This window comes from Lathyrus oleraceus, chromosome 4 (assembly GCF_024323335.1).
Source record: "Lathyrus oleraceus cultivar Zhongwan6 chromosome 4, CAAS_Psat_ZW6_1.0, whole genome shotgun sequence".
In the NCBI taxonomy this organism is placed as follows: Eukaryota; Viridiplantae; Streptophyta; class Magnoliopsida; order Fabales; family Fabaceae; genus Lathyrus; species Lathyrus oleraceus.
The window spans coordinates 96475145-96496711 of NC_066582.1; the positions used below are offsets into that span (position 1 = coordinate 96475145).

Genomic DNA, 21567 nt, shown 5'->3' on the forward strand with positions numbered 1-21567 from the left:
TTCAACTATTAGAAATTCTTCCAACTATTTGTCTCCATGCTTATCTTTCAACGGATAACCAAGTTGACATAATGAAAGAACTGGATTATAGTTTATCAATCCACCCTTAGCACCAATAAGAGGCACGTTATGGAAATCACCACAGCTAAATATGGGTTCAACCCCATCATAGTCATGGCTATACCATACTATGTCTTCGGAATTCAGAGACATCAACCTTTGGGACTACTTAAACGTTCCCACATTATCGACAAAAGTTTATTTCCTTGGCAAGTGAGTCAAGAACCACTTGTAAAGTAAAGGAACACAATAATTAATTATTCCACTCTTCTTCTTGTTTCTCCAATGGAAAGAGAAATAAACATCAGTTATAAGAGTGGGAGCCGGATTCCTGGATAGAAAGATGTTAATAGCAACTTTATCAATGAAACCTTCAATGTTCAAGAAAAGTACATAACCATAGATGAGAAGAGCGTAGTTGGCATAGAAAGCATCCCATCTTCCACTATCAGCAAATAGGGTGGCCTTTTCAATGAAGAACTTTGAAAGGAACCCTCTGGTGTTACCTTTGGCACGAATGTTGGAGTCAACTAGTTCCCTCTTGAGATGAAGGGCTTGTGCAATCACTTTAGACTTTGGAAAACCATTTATGCTCATATAAGGAACTTGGTTTTTGACGAGAATACAAAACATATGGACAAACTCCTCCAGGGTGGGAGCCAAAAGGAAATCTTGAAAAGTAAAGCAGTGCATAGTGGGATTAAAGCACTGAGCAAAAGTGAGAATCAACCTGGTGTCTTCCTTGGTCAACAGAATACCCAACAAGTTCCCATAAGTCTTCTTGAAGGAATCCTTGTGATCATCAATCAAAATACCTCCAAGCTTCTTCAAATCATCAAGCTTAGACTCTCTGAGTTTGTATTGGTAAGTGTTTCTCCTATTAGATTTCTCCATAATTGAATAATCTACTAGATGATTGACTGTGGATTCCCTGAAAATATGCACATGCTAAAATGATTTTCAGGTGGATAAAATACAGGTATATATGCAACACTCATTGTTTTAAAGATTCAGCATATTCTATATAATATGTATGTACTGCTCAAAGTAGGTTCAAAGGTTCGACGTATACATGATAACAAAGGTATGTAGGGTCTTGGTTTCCTGCAAAAACCTAATATCCCCTCACAGGTAGTTACTAGTCTTAAAATAAGGAGGTTTCTAAGAAGTTCCCTAGAGTCATGGTCCCATTTTCAGACACCACTTCCTGGAACGGATGACTCGTTAGACAATGGTGCTCCTAAAAGGATCTACTATAGGTGTGGCATCTCGTACCAACCCTGATCGAGGCATAACATAAAGTAGGTCAACACGACTCTTGCCACATATTATCCTGTGTGTATACTCAAGCTCGGGTATATAGCTTTTCTCTCATGTAACATCACAAAGCCCAACCAACAATAGAAAATATAACAGATATCCAGAATATGAATATATAAAGCAGTTAAGAATGCGATAAATAAAAATAAAGATAAAGTGATTAAATAGATAAAGATAAACACATGAACATGCAAAGAAAGAAACCAAAACTAGGCTCAACTTACTTATGAACTCCCCAACAGAGCCTTCACTTGTCGTATCGCGAAAAATACCTAAGTGCATCACACGCTCAAAGATACAACAGAGTTTCCACCGAACTTTGTTTATTCCCGAAGGAAAGGGAAAATATTGATAAACCCCAGGGGAAGAGAAATGGGTAAGGAATAAATTAAATGTTATAATTATTGGTGACTAGAATATTTTTGTGTGACTATTAGGGAAAACTATCTTTAGTGAATTGTTTTGGGCTGCTAATTAAAATGGTTTATTGAATTATTTATGAAGGTTTGATGGTGATTTGTTAACTTGGATGCATGATCCATCATGTTAGTAATTGGATTATTGGTTATTGAACTAAATCACATGGATATGGTTAATGTTTGAACTTGATTAATTGAGGTTGAAACTAGAAGTTAGAAATGAATGAGCTCTTAACACTATGTTAGAACTAGGGATTGTCATGTTGTGTTCAATTGATATTGAATTGATTTTGCAATGCCCTTGTTAATGTGTTAGAATTTTTAGCTAACTGTTTTGAATGTGGTGTTATGAATTATTTGTTATGTTTGATGTTGTTAGGTGAAGATGGAATGATGCTTGGTGGCACACTTTGGCATGCAAGGAACTTGTCAACCTAAAGCTAAAATGTGGTATGAAGGCAACTTCTAGGGAGAAGATAAGATGAACATGGATGAAAGATTGGAATAGGGAATAAGTCAAAGGGCTTTAGGATGTGATCACTTGACTTTGGTCAACTGCTTGACCAAAAGTCAATTGTAGGTCAAAATATGCCAATTTTTGTATATTTCTTGTGATATGAATTTGTAATGCAATGCACTGATGATTTATGATGAAAGTAGCTTCCTTTTGAATGAACTATGTATGTATGCTTCAAGTATGATTTTCCCTCCCAATTCCAAAATTTAATTTGAACATTTTTTGAATTGGGATTTTGAATGCACTTGAATATTGACTGACTTGATCATGAATCTTGAATCTTGAATGAGCTTTAAGCTGCAATGCCTTGAAACAAAACCAGACAAACAAGCCATATAAGACATTCAACATATAAGGGCAAACTCCCCTAATGATTTGTAATGAACCATAAGTGTCATAGGCGACAATTAGTGTAGATGTTTGATTGGCTGCATTTTATGTTAAAACATCTAAATGTACTATGATGTCTTAACTGATGTCATGACATACTTGAGTAGTATGTTGTAGGTTTAGCTAATACATGATTTACTGAATGTCAAACTAGATATTATGACATTCATCCCTGACAGCAGATACTGAGGTTTAGAATAGTTGGTTGTCTGTTATAACTCAGTATTTATCTCAGTCTGTTTATTCAGGAGAATAATAGACCTGGCATAAGGCCTACTGTCTGAATGTCAAACTGGATGTTATGACATTCATCAGTGACAGCATATACTGAATAATAGGCAGGTTGGTTTTTCTGCTTCAGTTCAGTATGTATCTCAGTCTGTTTATCAAGGGAATAATAGACCTGGCATAAGGCCATTGTGTAAATGTCAAACTGGATGTTTTGACATTTATTACTGTAAGCTGATATTGAAGTATAGACTGGTTGGTCTGCTACAGTACAACATTTAGCACAGTCTGTTTTCAGGAAAATAACAGACTTAGCATATGGTATAGGTTATGGACGTCAAACTGAATGTTGTGACATTCATTCCTGACAGCATATGCTAAATTGTAGGATGGTTAGTTTTTCTGTTTCAGTATTTTTCTCAGGCTATTCTTCAGGAATCCAACAGCTGAGCTAAAATCCAGGAAACTAACAACTGAGCTACAATTAATGAACCTAACAAATAGCCTATTTGTTAGTACCCTAATATGTGGAAATTAGGTTAACTTGCTTAACCTTAATTTTAGGAAATACAAGTACAAGGCCCAAGTGCTGCAATATAAAAGGATGCCAATCCTTCTTTCAGAACTCGTGGGTTTTAGGCGTGAAGATTTTATTGGTCCATCATACTTCACTGCTGTATTTTTGTGTGTGTCTTGTATTAGGTGTATCTTGTGAGCCAAGCAATTATCACCTAGATAATTGCATTGGAGTAGGGTGTTCATTGAGTTGTAAGTGTTGTGTCACTCTAAGCTTTTAAGCGTGAGTGTTGTGTATCTTGATTAAAGCTGTTAAGCACAATCAAGAGTTGTTTGAAGTGTGACTTCACCATTAACTTTAATCTAATTAAAGGTTGTAATCACTGAGGTGATTGAGGGGGAGTGAGTAGGAACTCTGATCTTAGTGTAAGATTGAAATTGCATTGGGTAGGTATTAAGTTGTCATACCCCGATTTTGACCCTGGAAATTTTCCATTTTTTTCTTTTATTTTTGCATTTTTGCATACATTCATCGGTATAAAATGGATTTTAATCACTTGACTTTTGTAATTTTTCAATATTTGATTTTAATTTCAAATCAAGTTTAAAGCCAAATTTCAATTTAATTTTAATTGTTATCTTTACTAATGATTCAAATCTCTAATTGATTTTAATTTTCAAATAGATGTTAGAATTGATGTCAAAAGTAATTTTAACAAATTATTGGATTAATTTGATTTTGATTGGGTTTTCTACTGATTTTTTATTATTATTTAAATTGATATTTAAATTAGTCTTGGATTATTTCTAAAAAAAAATCCATTTTTATATCCATAGTACATTTCAAAATCAAAATAGCATTACAACATTTTCATAAATAATAAAAAAATCATGTTCCAAATTGCATTTCTCAACATTTTCATGCAAGTTCATCCTATTACATAAATCCTACAAATACAATCTTAATGAATAATCAAAATTCCATCAAGAATCTAAATTCCAGCATCCCAATAATTCACTCCAAAAAAGAGTTCTACAACACATGATAACAAATCAATATCATAACAGAAGGTTTTCAACATCGCTTTCCAGTTCCTAATAGAACCTTCACAAAAAAAGAAGGAAAATTGATCAACTTGTTATAGTTTACTAGAATCAAGAATGACCAATCAATTTTGTTTACAAAGTGACAAAGTTAACAAATAATAAGGGAGGAGCAGTTCATGCTCATAGCCACGGATTTACACATCAGTTGCATATGAAAGTATTGTTGTTGCTGCTGAAGGTAGTTTCCACTAGTTACTTGAACTCGTGAGTATGAAGGATTTTGCTGTTCACATTGGCGGAAGACTCCTTTGTATCCATGTTATACAAATCCTCTCTGCCCAGGCTGGTTCAAGCCACCTGTTTTTGTTTCCTTGCAACCACTCGGTCTTCAGTTCCTGCATGACAGATAGTTCGACGGTTAGATCTGAGTGTGCTCTCCGGTACCAAATATGCTCAAATAGATTTAAGGCATGTGATAAATTTGAAGCTTTATGGTGCAGATGTCATAGTTACTAACTAGTTTTCAACCAACACTGATGCCGAATTAGAATGCGGTTAGAAATTTACCTGAGATGCCAGAGCTTAAGATGCTGTAGCATGTAGTCATCACAGCTATGTTGACAAAGGAACTGTAACCTGTGGTATTTGCAGTTCAAACCTGAAGCATGTTTCCTTGAAACTAATGGTTGAAGCTACTGAAAGAAAACTTTGGAATAAGGAGATATCTGCTAGAAGGAGAGCCTTGAGAAGTTAATGGAAATATATCAAACTTACCATAAGAATCCTGCAGAATTTTTGATTAGTCACCTCTCATTCGAAGTGTTTCAGACAGTAGGCCAAATCGCAAAGACAAGAGGTTGGTAAGGATAGCCTCTCGGCCCCAGATTCTAGGCTCTAGGTTGGTGAAGATCTTAGAGGCCCCACAGTTTATGTACCTGCCAAGATGAATGCACTGGTTGTAACACATGGAGAAATCCCTCACAAAAGAGAACATATCAAATTTCATTGAAATTCAAAGCTCATAAAAAGGGCAAAATTGCGGTGTACACTGTAATTATCGTTGCATACCGTTGTTAACTTGAAGACTTCTTCTCGCGATATTACTTTACAAAGGTCTTCACCAAGTTTATTTGCAATTTAAGGAGCATCATTAGCAATGTTTTACTTGCAGCAACACCGCCTGCCACTGTTGCACCTACTGCAGTAGCATTTTAACCCGACAATCACAATCCAAACTCTTTGACCAATACCTTTCCACAAAACCAACGGTTCCAAACTGTTATGACTTGTTTTCTGCAACAAATAACAAACTGCCTGCACAATGTTAACCACAACGGTATCAGTAACAAGCAAGCAATTCTTCAACAGAGAGCTTTAGGTAGAGAACTTGGTTTAGCGTTTGATCTGATAAATACTACTCGGTTACTATCCATTATCAGATTAGACAAAGGAAGGGATTGGCCATGTCAAGATAAGATGCAAGGGAAGAGATTCTGTACCTGATGATGAATCTGTACAAAAGCTTTGCAACGAGGTTCTGAACTTTTGCTCCCAGAGGCCAGACACAAAGAAATATATACTCGTACACTGCATTCCCAATCATATTACACAAGAAATAAATGAGAAAGAATAAGAAAAACAAAAACATAAAGTTGATTTCGAGATAATAACCATTGAATTTGATGGCAAACGCATTAAGTTGCAAACCTGGGATACAGCCGGCCTAGAGAGATTCAGAACTATTACTACAGCTTATTACCGTGGAGCCATGGACACCTTGCCGGTTAATGATGCCCTGAAAGTGAATGACAAGAGTCCAAATGCATTATCTATGCTGTTTGAGCTGGAATTGAAAAATGACGAGTGGGTGAAGGCAAAAGAAACTCTCCAGGCAACTAGCGATGCCACTAATAGGAAAGATTCATATGTTACACTTTCACTAAGAAAACCAGAATTACTTTGCTGCAGTTTGCAATAAAAAAGAGAAATCCAAAGCTAGAAGCGACTCATTTGGAAAAGGACAAAGATGGTTACCGGAAGTGGTTGGCTGGTGACTTGGCCTCAGGAGCACGAATCTAAACCGTAGCCACCGGTGTTCATCGCTGAAGCATCAACCGCCTGCATTTTCGACCAAGTCAAGCTATCTGCAACCAGTACACCTTGAACCTCAACCTGCTTCATCAAACAGATGTTCAAAATTTTCACTGCGGTAAAAGTTGAAATAATCAGTCAAAGCAGTAAAATCCGAAATACCCAAAATGGAGTCAAGACGAAACAGAGGAAGAAAAAACAAGAGCGCAGATTACCTTTCCCAATTTGTATCATCAAACGGGCTAAAAGCACTTCTGAGCATCCGAAAAAGCGCTTCTGAGCTTTCTCCTTTGAGCCTTTACACACCAACTGAAACCCTAATGCGCAAGGATAAAAGGAAGCGAGTGAGAGGGAGAAAAGGGGACGGCGGAGGCGATTCAAAAAACCCTAGTCACAACGAAAAATTGAAAAAAAAGGAGTTAACGGACAAACCGAAAAGGCCCGAAATCTTCCTCCGCGGATCCTTCACCGTCAGCCACGACACCCTTCCAAACTCCATCATCACCGTCATTACCGCTACCGGAGGTGAGTGTTTTTTTTAAGTCTTTCTGGAGCATTCATTTGAGAGCAAGAGGATTGAGGGGTTTTTGGTGAGAAGAGGAAATTGAGAGCGAGTTCGAGGCGGAGAGTGGAGAGCGATGCAGAGGGAGTGAGATTGGGAGGAAAGGATTCACGAGCTAGAAGAGGAAGTCTGTTTTTCTTTTCTTTTTTAATTTTCTTTCCCTAATTTATTTTAGATAGGATAGTTATTTAGATTAGAAATTTTTAAATAATATTAGTTTAGATTTTTTTTTAAATAATATTAGTTTAGATTTTTTTAAATAATTTTTAGTTTAGTTTTTTTTAAATAATTTTAGTTTAGATCTTTTTTAAATAATGTTAGTTTAGATCTTTTTTTAAAATAATATTAGTTTAGATTTTTTTAAATTAATATTAGTTTAGATTTTTTTTTTTTAAAAATAATTGTTAGTTTAGATCTTTTTTAAATAATTGTTAGTTTAGATCCTTTTTTAAATAATTTTAGTTTAGATCTTTTTTAAATAATTTTAGTTTGGTTTTTTTTTAAAATCATTTTAGTTTAGATTTTTAAAATAATATTAGTTTAGATTTTTTTAAAATAATATTAGTTTAGATTTTTTTTTTAAAAATAATTTTAGTTTAGATTTTGTAGGATATATTTAAAAATTCAAATTAGATTTAGGTTTAGAGTAAAGTACTGATTAATTAGGATTTTCTTATTTTGATTAGTTTAATTAGGTTTAATTAGGGTAGTCCATTAGTTTTCCTATTTATTAGTTTTTTTAGTTTTATTTCTTTTTTTATTTACCTTAGTTTATATATTTAGATTAGTACTTAAATAACAGTTAGTTGTTAAATAGTCTAGTGGAGAGAGGGTAGTGCTGTAGTCGTAAGAGGGTTGGGTTTGATACTCATAGATAGCATTTTTAGTATTTCATTTCTTTTTTTTTATTTCTTTTTTAGTATTTTATTATCTTTTAGTATTTTGTTTCTTTTTGATAGTTTTTTTTATGTCCATGTTTTTTATTAAATCCATCATGCATGCAAAACCATTTGAAAATTATAAAAATCATACTTTTCTCGATTTAATATCGAGCCCCCTTTTTCACACCCTTGTAAGTCGATTGCTTTTTAAGCATCGCCGCCAACCTCACATAGCTTACTCTTGGGCTTTCTTACAATGAGCCGGTTCTCTTGCACTTACACTCATGCATTATTTGTTTGTGCCCGATTTTATTTATTTCATGATTTTTTAATCCCCATTTGACAAAATGTACCCCATTCCCCCAATGTGTAATAATCTTGTACTATTTTATTTCTCTATTGCTTGGTTGTTTAGTTAGATACTAATATAAGAATAAAATCAACAATTTCAAAAATACAAAAAAATATGACTCGATCCAACGTCGAGTATTTTCTCAATAAACAAACCAACTCATTTCTCCCTCCTATTCCACCCCATTTCAAAAACTTCATCAAATGCTTGATCCAACGTCAAGCCATTTTTTATAATAAAAACTCAAAAATATTAATTCATAATTAAGACCTTTTCAATAAAGATGGAAATGGAACGTGGTGTATACCGCGCACTCCTGAGGTTAGGATTCGAGACGTATGCCTCGCCAATCTTAACTCTCGCCATCATCCGATTTACCCACTTTGCTTTCTCAAACACTCAGTCAAATCTTTCTCAAACGCCCAATCAATACTTGATCTAGGTCAAGTCATTTTCACAATAAAAAACCAAAATAACTAATTCTTACTTAAACACTTTTTCAAAGGTGGAAATGGAACATGGTGTATACCATGCACTCCTGAGGTTAAGATTCGAGACGTATGCCTCGCCAATCTTAACTCTCGCCATCATCTAAAATCGTCAATGTGGTTTCGTCAAACCTTTTCTCAATCAAATCTAAGATACTTAAATCTTATTCAAGACTCTTTCAATAAAGGTGGAAATGGAACATGATGTATATCATGCACTCCTGAGGTTAAGATTCGAGACGTATGCCTCGCCAATCTTAACTCTCGCCATCGTCTAAAATTGTCAATGCGGTTTTTTCAAACCCTTTTCTCAATCAAAGTCCAAAATACTTAATTCCTATCTTAATACTTTTTCAATAAAGATGGAAATGGAACATGGCGTATGCCATGCACTCCTGAGGCTAGGATTCGAGATGTATATCTCGCTCATCCCAGTTCTCGCCATCGCTCAAAATACGTCCAACCAATCAAACTTTTTCTCGCCGCCGTGCGACTAATCAGAAAACCTTTTTTCATAAATGAAAGATATATTGTCTTAAGTGATACAAAACAATGTTTCGGCCACGATTGTTGAGTAGAGATAAATGACGCTTTTCCGAATATAGATTTATAAATCCGTTCGATGTGTGGTACGCGTCCACTCCTCATCTGTTTTGGGTAAAACGATGTTTTTGTCGATTAATACAATATAGCTTTCGCTAAAATTGACCAACAAACAAACATTTTTCTACCCAGAACTACGTAAGCCTTGATTTCTCTTTTGAGATATGTAGGAGCAGGATTTATAAATCTTGTCAGGCCCACTAATAAAAAACTTAGGTTTAGTCCTTCGTTAAAAAAAATCCAAAAACATCTTCCTTTCTTTTATTCTTTCTTTCCCACCTAATAACTGAAAAGCCTAACATTTCAAACTAACATTAACGCACACAACTGACCTAATGGTTCCCGTTGAGTACAACGGACGTAAGGGGTGCTAATACCTTCCCCTTGCGTAATCGACTCCCGAACCCTGATATTGGTTGCGATGACCATATCTTATCCTTTCATTTGTCTTGGGTTTTATCGATATTTCCCCTTTCCTTTTAGGAATAAATAAAGTTCGGTGGCGACTCTGTTCAGTCCATCATTGCGAGCGTGCGATCGCGCTTCGCTTTGAAGTCGTATCCCCATTTTTTCGAGGTGCGACAGATGGCGACTCTGCTGGGGAGACTTTAACCCTAAGCGAGTCAAGCCTAGTTAGGACGTTTGTGTGCCTTTGTTTGTTTAATTGTGTGGCTTTTCCTTATTTATTGTTTGTTATTATCTTTATTATTATATCGATATATCTGTTGAATATTGATTCTATCGTGATTGTTGGTACTTGGATCTTGATTGCAAACCATGTGGGAAGGACTCTACACCCGAGTCTAGAGTGAAAACATAAGATAGGACGATGGTTGAGTAGTACGGACTCCCGAGGTGTATACTTCGTAAGAGTCGGTACGAGAACCTCACTTAGAGTAGATTCTTTTGCAAATATTGTCGCCCGAGGTGTATACCTCGTAAGCGGCGATGTTTCAAAGGGGTCCATGACTCTAAGGACCTTTTAGAACATTAAACCTTTGGCCAACTAGAAATGATGGTTGCGTAGTATGGATTCCCGAGGTGTATACTTCGTAAGAATCGATACGAGAACCTCGCTCAGAATAGATTCCCTAGATGGAGTTGATGACCGGAAAGTATTTTCCGTAAGCGTCAAACAGTCTTTCGAATCCATGACTCTGAGTACCCTGTCTAGAACCCAGTCGATGGTTGCGTAGTACGGACTCGCGAGGTGTATACTTCGTAAGAGTCGGTACGAGAACCTCACCCAGAATAGATTCCCTTGATGGAGTTGACGACCGGGAAGTATTTCCCGTAAGCGTCAAACAGTCTTGTGAATCAATGACTCTGGGGATCCTTTGTAACAAAGCCCTAGATCATACCCGGTAAGAACCCCGTTTTGGAAAGCAATCAAATTTATCAGTACCTCGGACTTTTGAACCCGTGTATTGAAGAAAAACACAAATATGCATGGCTTGCATTGCATTCATTCATTGCATTTGCATCGCATCATAATGCATGTCATTCTCCAGACAAATTACAAAAAAAAAAAAAAAAAAAAAAAAAAAAAAAAAAAAAAAAAACTCATCCATCTTTTGTCCGTGAAGCAAAGTGATTCTCAACACGCGAAGAGCAAGAAGAACCATGTCTCAGGGGATGATGGACGAGCTAAGGAAAAGCCAAGAAGCACTGAAGGGGGAACTTAATCTTTTGAAGATCCAAATGAGATGGGTCTTGGAAACCCTGCAAGTCTTGTTGGGAAGAGAGGGTCACCCAATATACGCTGCTGCAACAAAGAGAGCTACTACGCCACATCCATCTGGTGTTACCCCAGGTCAAGGGAAATTCTATGTGGCAACTCCTCATTTACCAGTATATAGACCACCCTCAAGGCGTCATCATCAACATCCTTTGGCCATTCCTCCTCAAAATCACCGAAGTCAGGTTCAAAACAAAAATCAGAATCAGAGCAAGAAGAACCAGGATCACAATGACCCGATTCCGGTGCCATATAGCAAGCTCTACCCGCTACTGATCCAGAATGCTTTGGTGACCCCTCGAGCCCTCACGCCTGTGTCACCAGACCTACCATGGTACAATCCAAATGCAACATGTGAATTCCATAAAGGGGCATTGGGACATGACCTAGATTCTTGTTGTGCGCTAAAATATTTGGTACGAGAACTGATTAACAAGAAGAGCTTAGTCTTTGAAGAAGATCACCCGAAGATCAAGTGCGAATACCATACTGGGACAATGGGGCACCCCATCGAGGAATGCAAGAGTTTTAAGCTCAAACTGCGAGGATTGATTGACATAGGGTCACTAACACTCAAGGAGGCAGGCTCAGGTACATATACCTTGATTTCTGAGCCAAGTAATGATAAAGGGAAAGGACCTTTGATACCCCTCAAGGTTTTGTACCACAAGGAAGATGTCAGGGATATGGCTAGTGAGCTATCATTGTTTCCTGGTAAGAGCATTGAGATACCGTCTTGGATTTCCAATGTCGCGACCCTAACCAATGAAAGAAAAGGAGAAGTGAGTAGTGAATCCAAGAGACATGCGTACAACGATGAGACTGAAGGAAAAGAATTTGAGGATCATCATGCCGATGTCAAAAAGTTTGTTGATCCCAACCTTCAAGTTTGAAGAAGTCAATTCCCTAAAGCTGGCAATCATTTGGCTGTTTCAACATTTCTTTTGTAGTTTCCTTGCATGTTGACTGTTGTTTGCTTCTTAAGCATTGTTGTTTTCTTTGAATTGGTAGGATTAATGAAATGTTTATGCATCTTTTGAATTGATCCATTCGTATTCACTCGTTTTTCATTTATGTTAAAAAAACAAAAATACTCCTCTCATTCACTTTTGTTTATCGAACTGTTGTGTTAACAAAGATTGGAGGGAGGATGATGAAAACGAAACACCTGAAATTGTTGTGGTATGCTTTTGAAGAAAACCTTGCCGATGATGTAAGGCATTGTTTCAAATCCCCAAACACTGAAGAGATAAGGAGTTAATCCCTAGTCAACCACTTTGAGCCTAGAAGTTGGTGTTTATTTCGGATCTAAAACCCTTAATCTTAACCTGGGGCAGGGTGGTTGTGTTCAGATAGTTTGATCATGTATTCGATCTTTCAAAAATCGTCCATATGAACACCCTCCAATTAGGTTCAACCACGTGTTATCCTTCGCACGCATGTTGAAGTGTTGAAGAAGTTAAGAAAAGCTAAAATTAGTGTTGGTTGATCCTTATCCACCAATAATGTGGCAGTCAATACCTTTAAAAAATAAAAAAATAAAAGTCCGCTAAGTCAAACACCACAAAAATAATTGAGGCAAAAGTCAGGGCATCCCGATGGACCGAAAGTTTCAAAGAGGCGGTCCAGGCAAAATAAGGGACAAAGAAAAACAAAAAGAGGTCACCAAAACCCTCAACAAAACAAAAAATAAGGTGACTGCCATTTCAAGAAAATTCGTCTTGAACCCTCATCACACCTTCGAACCATCTTGGAAGTCGGATGCGTGTATCGAATAACCTGAACGTAGGAACTGGAGATCATTAAGAAGAAGGGGTGGGTAAAAATAAATTTTGAGCCTTATGTCCTTTTGTTTCAAAAAAAAAACCGTGAACCAGACCACGTTACAACCCTTAAAAGACCTAATTGAGGCAGGGTTTATTTTGAAAGCATACTATAACAAGGTTGTGTTAACTTGACTCCAAACGATTTTGTTAATCATTTGATAGCACCAACTTGCATACTGTGAATGACTTGATCACCATTGTGTTCTTATCAATGACTCGTTCACTGTATTTCACCCGTTCATATCAATAAATTTTGATTTCAAATTTTTGCATAAGCATTGAATTAAAATTACCATTTTTGAATGAACAATCTTATTTGCGAGTCAACACTCAGCATCAAAGAAATTCAATACACAGTTGAGGAACTAGATGGAGTGAAAGAAGTCTAGTCAAGGGCAAATCACTTTGAGCATCAGTTAATTCGAGCTAGTCACCCTAAGGGTCATCTAGCCAAGAGTAATTTGCTTCAAGACTTAGGCTGGGGCAAGCCACCTCAAAGCTCAGTAAGTCCAATCACTCCAAGGTTCAGTTAGCCAAGAGTAATTTGCTTCAAGACTTAGGCTGGGGCAAGCCACCTCAGAGCTCAATGAGTCCAACTATCCAAAAGACAGACAATCAAGAGTCTGCCATTCCAACATTTGGTTAGTCAAGTTCAAACCATTGTAAGTTTCAAACACTTGGGGCAAGCCATCTCGAGGTAGTCTCATGGCAATTTGTTTCCAAACTCACTTTCAAGGTGAACATTTCCAAAGACCCAACAAAACTGGGGCAAGGTGAGCCACAAACTGGGGCAGAACCTCCTTCTTTGTGCTTTCAAACTGCTCAAACGAATTCTGCCATACGTCAACAACTATCGAGTTTAAGACGAGTGCCCGAAAATTATGCTAGCACGATTCATTAATCCTCCAAAAGGATCCATTGGCTGAGCTGTGGCTATCAAACTGGATAGAATCCTCCTTTGACAACATCTATCATAAAATATTTGGTTGAGTTCTCAGTGTTGAGGAATCATGAGCTTCCATAAAAAGCCTTTATCAACTCCCAGTCCACTCAGGTGTCAGCATTCTCATAGCATGATCATTCATATATCATGCAAAAAAGAATACAAATCATGCATAGCCGAAATGTACTTCGTGCTCATTTTGCATTGACCCAGGTCTTGTTGTCGATCCTATGATCCTTGGACCTCTAATTCCAATTTGTCTTTGGTGCCCTTAAACCAACATCCGGTTTTCGCAGTCATTTTCAAGTCCAATTGTTGTTGGCAAAGTCCGTTAAAAGCTGGTTGTAGTCCATTGCTTACGGTCCGAGTCCAATTGTTTTTATTCCGGGGTCCGGTCATGCTTGAACCTACTCTGAAGATTCTTTGTTCAATCCTATTCAGGTCTTATACGAACCTGTCATTGAACCTTTTTATTCCGGGGTCCGGTCATGCTTGAACCTACTCTGAAGATTCTTTGTTCAATCCTATTCAGGTCTTATATGAACCTGTCATTGAACCTTTTTATTCCGGGGTCCGGTCATGCTTGAACCTACTCTGAAGATTCTTTGTTCAATCCTATTCAGGTCTTATACGAACCTGTCATTGAACCTTTTTATTCCGGGGTCAGGTCATCCTTGAACCTGCTCTGAAGATTCTTTGTTCAATCCTATTCAGGTCTTATATGAACCTGTCATTGAACCTTTTTATTCCGGGGTCCGGTCATGCTTGAACCTACTCTGAAGATTCTTTGTTCAATCCTATTCAGGTCTTATACGAACCTGTCATTGAACCTTTTTATTCCGGGGTCAGGCCATCCTTGAACCTGCTCTGAAGAGTTTTTCCTTTCTTTGTTCAATCCTATTCAGGTCTTATACGAACCTGTCATTGAACCTTTTTATTCCGGGGTCAGGCCATCCTTGAACCTGCTCTGAAGAGTTTTTCCTTTCTTTGTTCAATCCTATTCAGGTCTTATACGAACCTGTCATTGAACCTTTTTATTCCGGGGTCAGGCCATCCTTGAACCTGCTCTGAAGAGTTTTTCCTTTCTTTGTTCAATCCTATTCAGGTCTTATACGAACCTGTCATTGAACCTTTTTATTCCGGGGTCCGGTCATGCTTGAACCTACTCTGAAGATTCTTTGTTCAATCCTATTCAGGTCTTATATGAACCTGTCATTGAACCTTTTTATTCCAGGGTCAGGTCATCCTTGAACCTGCTCTGAAGATTCTTTGTTCAATCCTATTCAGGTCTTATATGAACCTGTCATTGAACCTTTTTATTCCGGGGTCCGGTCATGCTTGAACCTACTCTGAAGATTCTTTGTTCAATCCTATTCAGGTCTTATACGAACCTGTCATTGAACCTTTTTATTCCGGGGTCAGGCCATCCTTGAACCTGCTCTGAAGAGTTTTTCCTTTCTTTGTTCAATCCTATTCAGGTCTTATACGAACCTGTCATTGAACCTTTTTATTCCGGGGTCAGGCCATCCTTGAACCTGCTCTGAAGAGTTTTTCCTTTCTTTGTTCAATCCTATTCAGGTCTTATACGAACCTGTCATTGAACCTTTTTATTCCGGGGTCAGGCCATCCTTGAACCTGCTCTGAAGAGTTTTTCCTTTCTTTGTTCAATCCTATTCAGGTCTTATACGAACCTGTCATTGAACCTTTTTATTCCGGGGTCCGGTCATGCTTGAACCTACTCTGAAGATTCTTTGTTCAATCCTATTCAGGTCTTATATGAACCTGTCATTGAACCTTTTTATTCCGGGGTCCGGTCATGCTTGAACCTACTCTGAAGATTCTTTGTTCAATCCTATTCAGGTCTTATACGAACCTGTCATTGAACCTTTTTATTCCGGGGTCAGGCCATCCTTGAACCTGCTCTGAAGAGTTTTTCCTTTCTTTGTTCAATCCTATTCAGGTCTTATACGAACCTGTCATTGAACCTTTTTATTCCGGGGTCAGGCCATCCTTGAACCTGCTCTGAAGAGTTTTTCCTTTCTTTGTTCAATCCTATTCAGGTCTTATACGAACCTGTCATTGAACCTTTTTATTCCGGGGTCCGGTCATGCTTGAACCTACTCTGAAGATTCTTTGTTCAATCCTATTCAGGTCATGTATGAACCTGTTGTTGAACCCTTATTCCGGTGTCAGGTCATACATGAACCTGTTTCTGAAGAGTTTTCTCCTTGATTATTCCCCAGCGTTGTCAGGTCTTATATGAACCTGTCATAGCATCTTTTTCTTTGTTTGGTTGTATTCTAAGTGTCGTTTATCAAATCTCACTTTGAATACTCCCCAGTGTGTGTCTGATTCTCCAGCAGGACTGTTTTCCCAGCAAGTGGTTTCTTACCATTTGTCTGTCTCCCTGTGGATCATCAGCATTCCCCACAGTTTTGGTCGGCCTAGTAGCATCTCCTGTCAAGGGTCCATCATATCCCTAGCAGATAAAATTACAAAAAAAAAAGAATCATGCATATCATATCATATCATATCATATCATATCATATCATATCATATCATATCACATCATGTCATGGGGATTCAGGATCAAAATCCGGGTCTTCTTAGTATTTAATCATCTCCCATTATGATCATATGAAGAGTGTCCTGCTTCATATTCTCTAGTTGAAGACGCTTAAATAGGGGCAACTGTCATACCCCGATTTTGACCCTGGAAATTTTCCATTTTTTTCTTTTATTTTTGCATTTTTGCATACATTCATCGGTATAAAATGGATTTTAATCACTTGACTTTTGTAATTTTTCAATATTTGATTTTAATTTCAAATCAAGTTTAAAGCCAAATTTCAATTTAATTTTAATTGTTATCTTTACTAATGATTCAAATCTCTAATTGATTTTAATTTTCAAATAGATGTTAGAATTGATGTCAAAAGTAATTTTAACAAATTATTGGATTAATTTGATTTTGATTGGGTTTTCTACTGATTTTTATTATTATTTAAATTGATATTTAAATTAGTCTTGGATTATTTCTAAAAAAAATCCATTTTTATATCCATAGTACATTTCAAAATCAAAATAGCATTACAACATTTTCATAAATAATAAAAAAATCATGTTCCAAATTGCATTTCTCAACATTTTCATGCAAGTTCATCCTATTACATAAATCCTACAAATACAATCTTAATGAATAATCAAAATTCCATCAAGAATCTAAATTCCAGCATCCCAATAATTCACTCCAAAAAAGAGTTCTACAACACATGATAACAAATCAATATCATAACAGAAGGTTTTCAACATCGCTTTCCAGTTCCTAATAGAACCTTCACAAAAAAAGAAGGAAAATTGATCAACTTGTTATAGTTTACTAGAATCAAGAATGACCAATCAATTTTGTTTACAAAGTGACAAAGTTAACAAATAATAAGGGAGGAGCAGTTCATGCTCATAGCCACGGATTTACACATCAGTTGCATATGAAAGTATTGTTGTTGCTGCTGAAGGTAGTTTCCACTAGTTACTTGAACTCGTGAGTATGAAGGATTTTGCTGTTCACATTGGCGGAAGACTCCTTTGTATCCATGTTATACAAATCCTCTCTGCCCAGGCTGGTTCAAGCCACCTGTTTTTGTTTCCTTGCAACCACTCGGTCTTCAGTTCCTGCATGACAGATAGTTCGACGGTTAGATCTGAGTGTGCTCTCCGGTACCAAATATGCTCAAATAGATTTAAGGCATGTGATAAATTTGAAGCTTTATGGTGCAGATGTCATAGTTACTAACTAGTTTTCAACCAACACTGATGCCGAATTAGAATGCGGTTAGAAATTTACCTGAGATGCCAGAGCTTAAGATGCTGTAGCATGTAGTCATCACAGCTATGTTGACAAAGGAACTGTAACCTGTGGTATTTGCAGTTCAAACCTGAAGCATGTTTCCTTGAAACTAATGGTTGAAGCTACTGAAAGAAAACTTTGGAATAAGGAGATATCTGCTAGAAGGAGAGCCTTGAGAAGTTAATGGAAATATATCAAACTTACCATAAGAATCCTGCAGAATTTTTGATTAGTCACCTCTCATTCGAAGTGTTTCAGACAGTAGGCCAAATCGCAAAGACAAGAGGTTGGTAAGGATAGCCTCTCGGCCCCAGATTCTAGGCTCTAGGTTGGTGAAGATCTTAGAGGCCCCACAGTTTATGTACCTGCCAAGATGAATGCACTGGTTGTAACACATGGAGAAATCCCTCACAAAAGAGAACATATCAAATTTCATTGAAATTCAAAGCTCATAAAAAGGGCAAAATTGCGGTGTACACTGTAATTATCGTTGCATACCGTTGTTAACTTGAAGACTTCTTCTCGCGATATTACTTTACAAAGGTCTTCACCAAGTTTATTTGCAATTTAAGGAGCATCATTAGCAATGTTTTACTTGCAGCAACACCGCCTGCCACTGTTGCACCTACTGCAGTAGCATTTTAACCCGACAATCACAATCCAAACTCTTTGACCAATACCTTTCCACAAAACCAACGGTTCCAAACTGTTATGACTTGTTTTCTGCAACAAATAACAAACTGCTTGCACAATGTTAACCACAACGGTATCAGTAACAAGCAAGCAATTCTTCAACAGAGAGCTTTAGGTAGAGAACTTGGTTTAGCGTTTGATCTGATAAATACTACTCGGTTACTATCCATTATCAGATTAGACAAAGGAAGGGATTGGCCATGTCAAGATAAGATGCAAGGGAAGAGATTCTGTACCTGATGATGAATCTGTACAAAAGCTTTGCAACGAGGTTCTGAACTTTTGCTCCCAGAGGCCAGACACAAAGAAATATATACTCGTACACTGCATTCCCAATCATATTACACAAGAAATAAATGAGAAAGAATAAGAAAAACAAAAACATAAAGTTGATTTCGAGATAATAACCATTGAATTTGATGGCAAACGCATTAAGTTGCAAACCTGGGATACAGCCGGCCTAGAGAGATTCAGAACTATTACTACAGCTTATTACCGTGGAGCCATGGACACCTTGCCGGTTAATGATGCCCTGAAAGTGAATGACAAGAGTCCAAATGCATTATCTATGCTGTTTGAGCTGGAATTGAAAAATGACGAGTGGGTGAAGGCAAAAGAAACTCTCCAGGCAACTAGCGATGCCACTGATAGGAAACATTCATATGTTACACTTTCACTAAGAAAACCAGAATTACTTTGCTGCAGTTTGCAATAAAAAAGAGAAATCCAAAGCTAGAAGCGACTCATTTGGAAAAGGACAAAGATGGTTACCGGAAGTGGTTGGCTGGTGACTTGGCCTCAGGAGCACGAATCTAAACCGTAGCCACCGGTGTTCATCGCTGAAGCATCAACCGCCTGCATTTTCGACCAAGTCAAGCTATCTGCAACCAGTACACCTTGAACCTCAACCTGCTTCATCAAACAGATGTTCAAAATTTTCACTGCGGTAAAAGTTGAAATAATCAGTCAAAGCAGTAAAATCCGAAATACCCAAAATGGAGTCAAGACGAAACAGAGGAAGAAAAAGCAAGAGCGCAGATTACCTTTCCCAATTTGTATCATCAAACGGGCTAAAAGCACTTCTGAGCATCCGAAAAAGCGCTTCTGAGCTTTCTCCTTTGAGCCTTTACACACCAACTGAAACCCTAATGCGCAAGGATAAAAGGAAGCGAGTGAGAGGGAGAAAAGGGGACGGCGGAGGCGATTCAAAAAACCCTAGTCACAACGAAAAATTGAAAAAAAAGGAGTTAACGGACAAACCGAAAAGGCCCGAAATCTTCCTCCGCGGATCCTTCACCGTCAGCCACGACACCCTTCCAAACTCCATCATCACCGTCATTACCGCTACCGGAGGTGAGTGTTTTTTTTAAGTCTTTCTGGAGCATTCATTTGAGAGCAAGAGGATTGAGGGGTTTTTGGTGAGAAGAGGAAATTGAGAGCGAGTTCGAGGCGGAGAGTGGAGAGCGATGCAGAGGGAGTGAGATTGGGAGGAAAGGATTCACGAGCTAGAAGAGGAAGTCTGTTTTTCTTTTTTTTTTAATTTTCTTTCCCTAATTTATTTTAGATAGGATAGTTATTTAGATTAGAAATTTTTAAATAATATTAGTTTAGATTTTTTTTTAAATAATATTAGTTTAGATTTTTTTAAATAATTTTTAGTTTAGTTTTTTTTAAATAATTTTAGTTTAGATCTTTTTTAATAATGTTAGTTTAGATCTTTTTTAAATAATATTAGTTTAGATTTTTTAAATTAATATTAGTTTAGATTTTTTTTTTTAAAAAATAATTGTTAGTTTAGATCTTTTTAAATAATTGTTAGTTTAGATCCTTTTTTAAATAATTTTAGTTTAGATCTTTTTTAAATAATTTTAGTTTGGTTTTTTTTAAAATCATTTTAGTTTAGTTTTAAAATAATATTAGTTTAGATTTTTTTAAAATAATATTAGTTTAGATTTTTTTTTAAAAATAATTTTAGTTTAGATTTTGTAGGATATATTTAAAAATTCAAATTAGATTTAGGTTTAGAGTAAAGTACTGATTAATTAGGATTTTCTTATTTTGATTAGTTTAATTAGGTTTAATTAGGGTAGTCCATTAGTTTTCCTATTTATTAGTTTTTTTAGTTTTATTTCTTTTTTTATTTACCTTAGTTTATATATTTAGATTAGTACTTAAATAACAGTTAGTTGTTAAATAGTCTAGTGGAGAGAGGGTAGTGCTGTAGTCGTAAGAGGGTTGGGTTTGATACTCATAGATAGCATTTTTAGTATTTCATTTCTTTTTTTTTATTTCTTTTTTAGTATTTTATTATCTTTTAGTATTTTGTTTCTTTTTGATAGTTTTTTTTATGTCCATGTTTTTTATTAAATCCATCATGCATGCAAAACCATTTGAAAATTATAAAAATCATACTTTTCTCGATTTAATATCGAGCCCCCTTTTTCACACCCTTGTAAGTCGATTGCTTTTTAAGCATCGCCGCCAACCTCACATAGCTTACTCTTGGGCTTTCTTACAATGAGCCGGTTCTCTTGCACTTACACTCATGCATTATTTGTTTGTGCCCGATTTTATTTATTTCATGATTTTTTAATCCCCATTTGACAAAATGTACCCCATTCCCCAATGTGTAATAATCTTGTACTATTTTATTTCTCTATTGCTTGGTTGTTTAGTTAGATACTAATATAAGAATAAAATCAACAATTTCAAAAATACAAAAAAATATGACTCGATCCAACGTCGAGTATTTTCTCAATAAACAAACCAACTCATTTCTCCCTCCTATTCCACCCCATTTCAAAAACTTCATCAAATGCTTGATCCAACGTCAAGCCATTTTTTATAATAAAAACTCAAAAATATTAATTCATAATTAAGACCTTTTCAATAAAGATGGAAATGGAACGTGGTGTATACCGCGCACTCCTGAGGTTAGGATTCGAGACGTATGCCTCGCCAATCTTAACTCTCGCCATCATCCGATTTACCCACTTTGCTTTCTCAAACACTCAGTCAAATCTTTCTCAAACGCCCAATCAATACT

At 36.6% G+C, this 21567-nt stretch overlaps 1 protein-coding gene and 2 long non-coding RNA genes across 17 annotated transcripts; all 3 read right to left on the reverse strand.

The window, feature by feature from the left end:
• Positions 1 to 258: 258 nt before the first annotated feature.
• Positions 259 to 954, reverse strand: LOC127136170 (uncharacterized). Its single transcript, XM_051062763.1, has one exon. The coding sequence runs from the start codon at positions 952 to 954 to the stop codon at positions 259 to 261; it is 696 nt and encodes a 231-aa protein (XP_050918720.1).
• A 3686-nt stretch (positions 955 to 4640) lies between these two features.
• Positions 4641 to 20047, reverse strand: LOC127073628 (uncharacterized). Of its 14 annotated transcripts, none has more exons than XR_007785823.1 (9): positions 19782 to 20047; positions 19565 to 19666; positions 6532 to 6701; positions 6205 to 6404; positions 5997 to 6084; positions 5566 to 5811; positions 5272 to 5432; positions 5065 to 5192; positions 4641 to 4892 (listed from the first exon to the last, which is right to left on the reverse strand). It is a non-coding gene; the product is annotated as an uncharacterized LOC127073628 (long non-coding RNA). The 14 variants fall into 14 exon arrangements; XR_007785826.1 differs by lacking the exon at positions 6532 to 6701 and adding an exon at positions 19293 to 19430; XR_007785824.1 differs by lacking the exons at positions 6205 to 6404; positions 6532 to 6701 and adding exons at positions 18966 to 19165; positions 19293 to 19462.
• On the reverse strand, positions 17401 to 18546 carry LOC127073629 (uncharacterized). Of its 2 annotated transcripts, none has more exons than XR_007785829.1 (4): positions 18327 to 18546; positions 18033 to 18193; positions 17826 to 17950; positions 17401 to 17653 (listed from the first exon to the last, which is right to left on the reverse strand). It is a non-coding gene; the product is annotated as an uncharacterized LOC127073629 (long non-coding RNA). The 2 variants fall into 2 exon arrangements; XR_007785828.1 differs by having other exon boundaries at positions 17826 to 17953.
• Positions 20048 to 21567: the final 1520 nt, after the last annotated feature.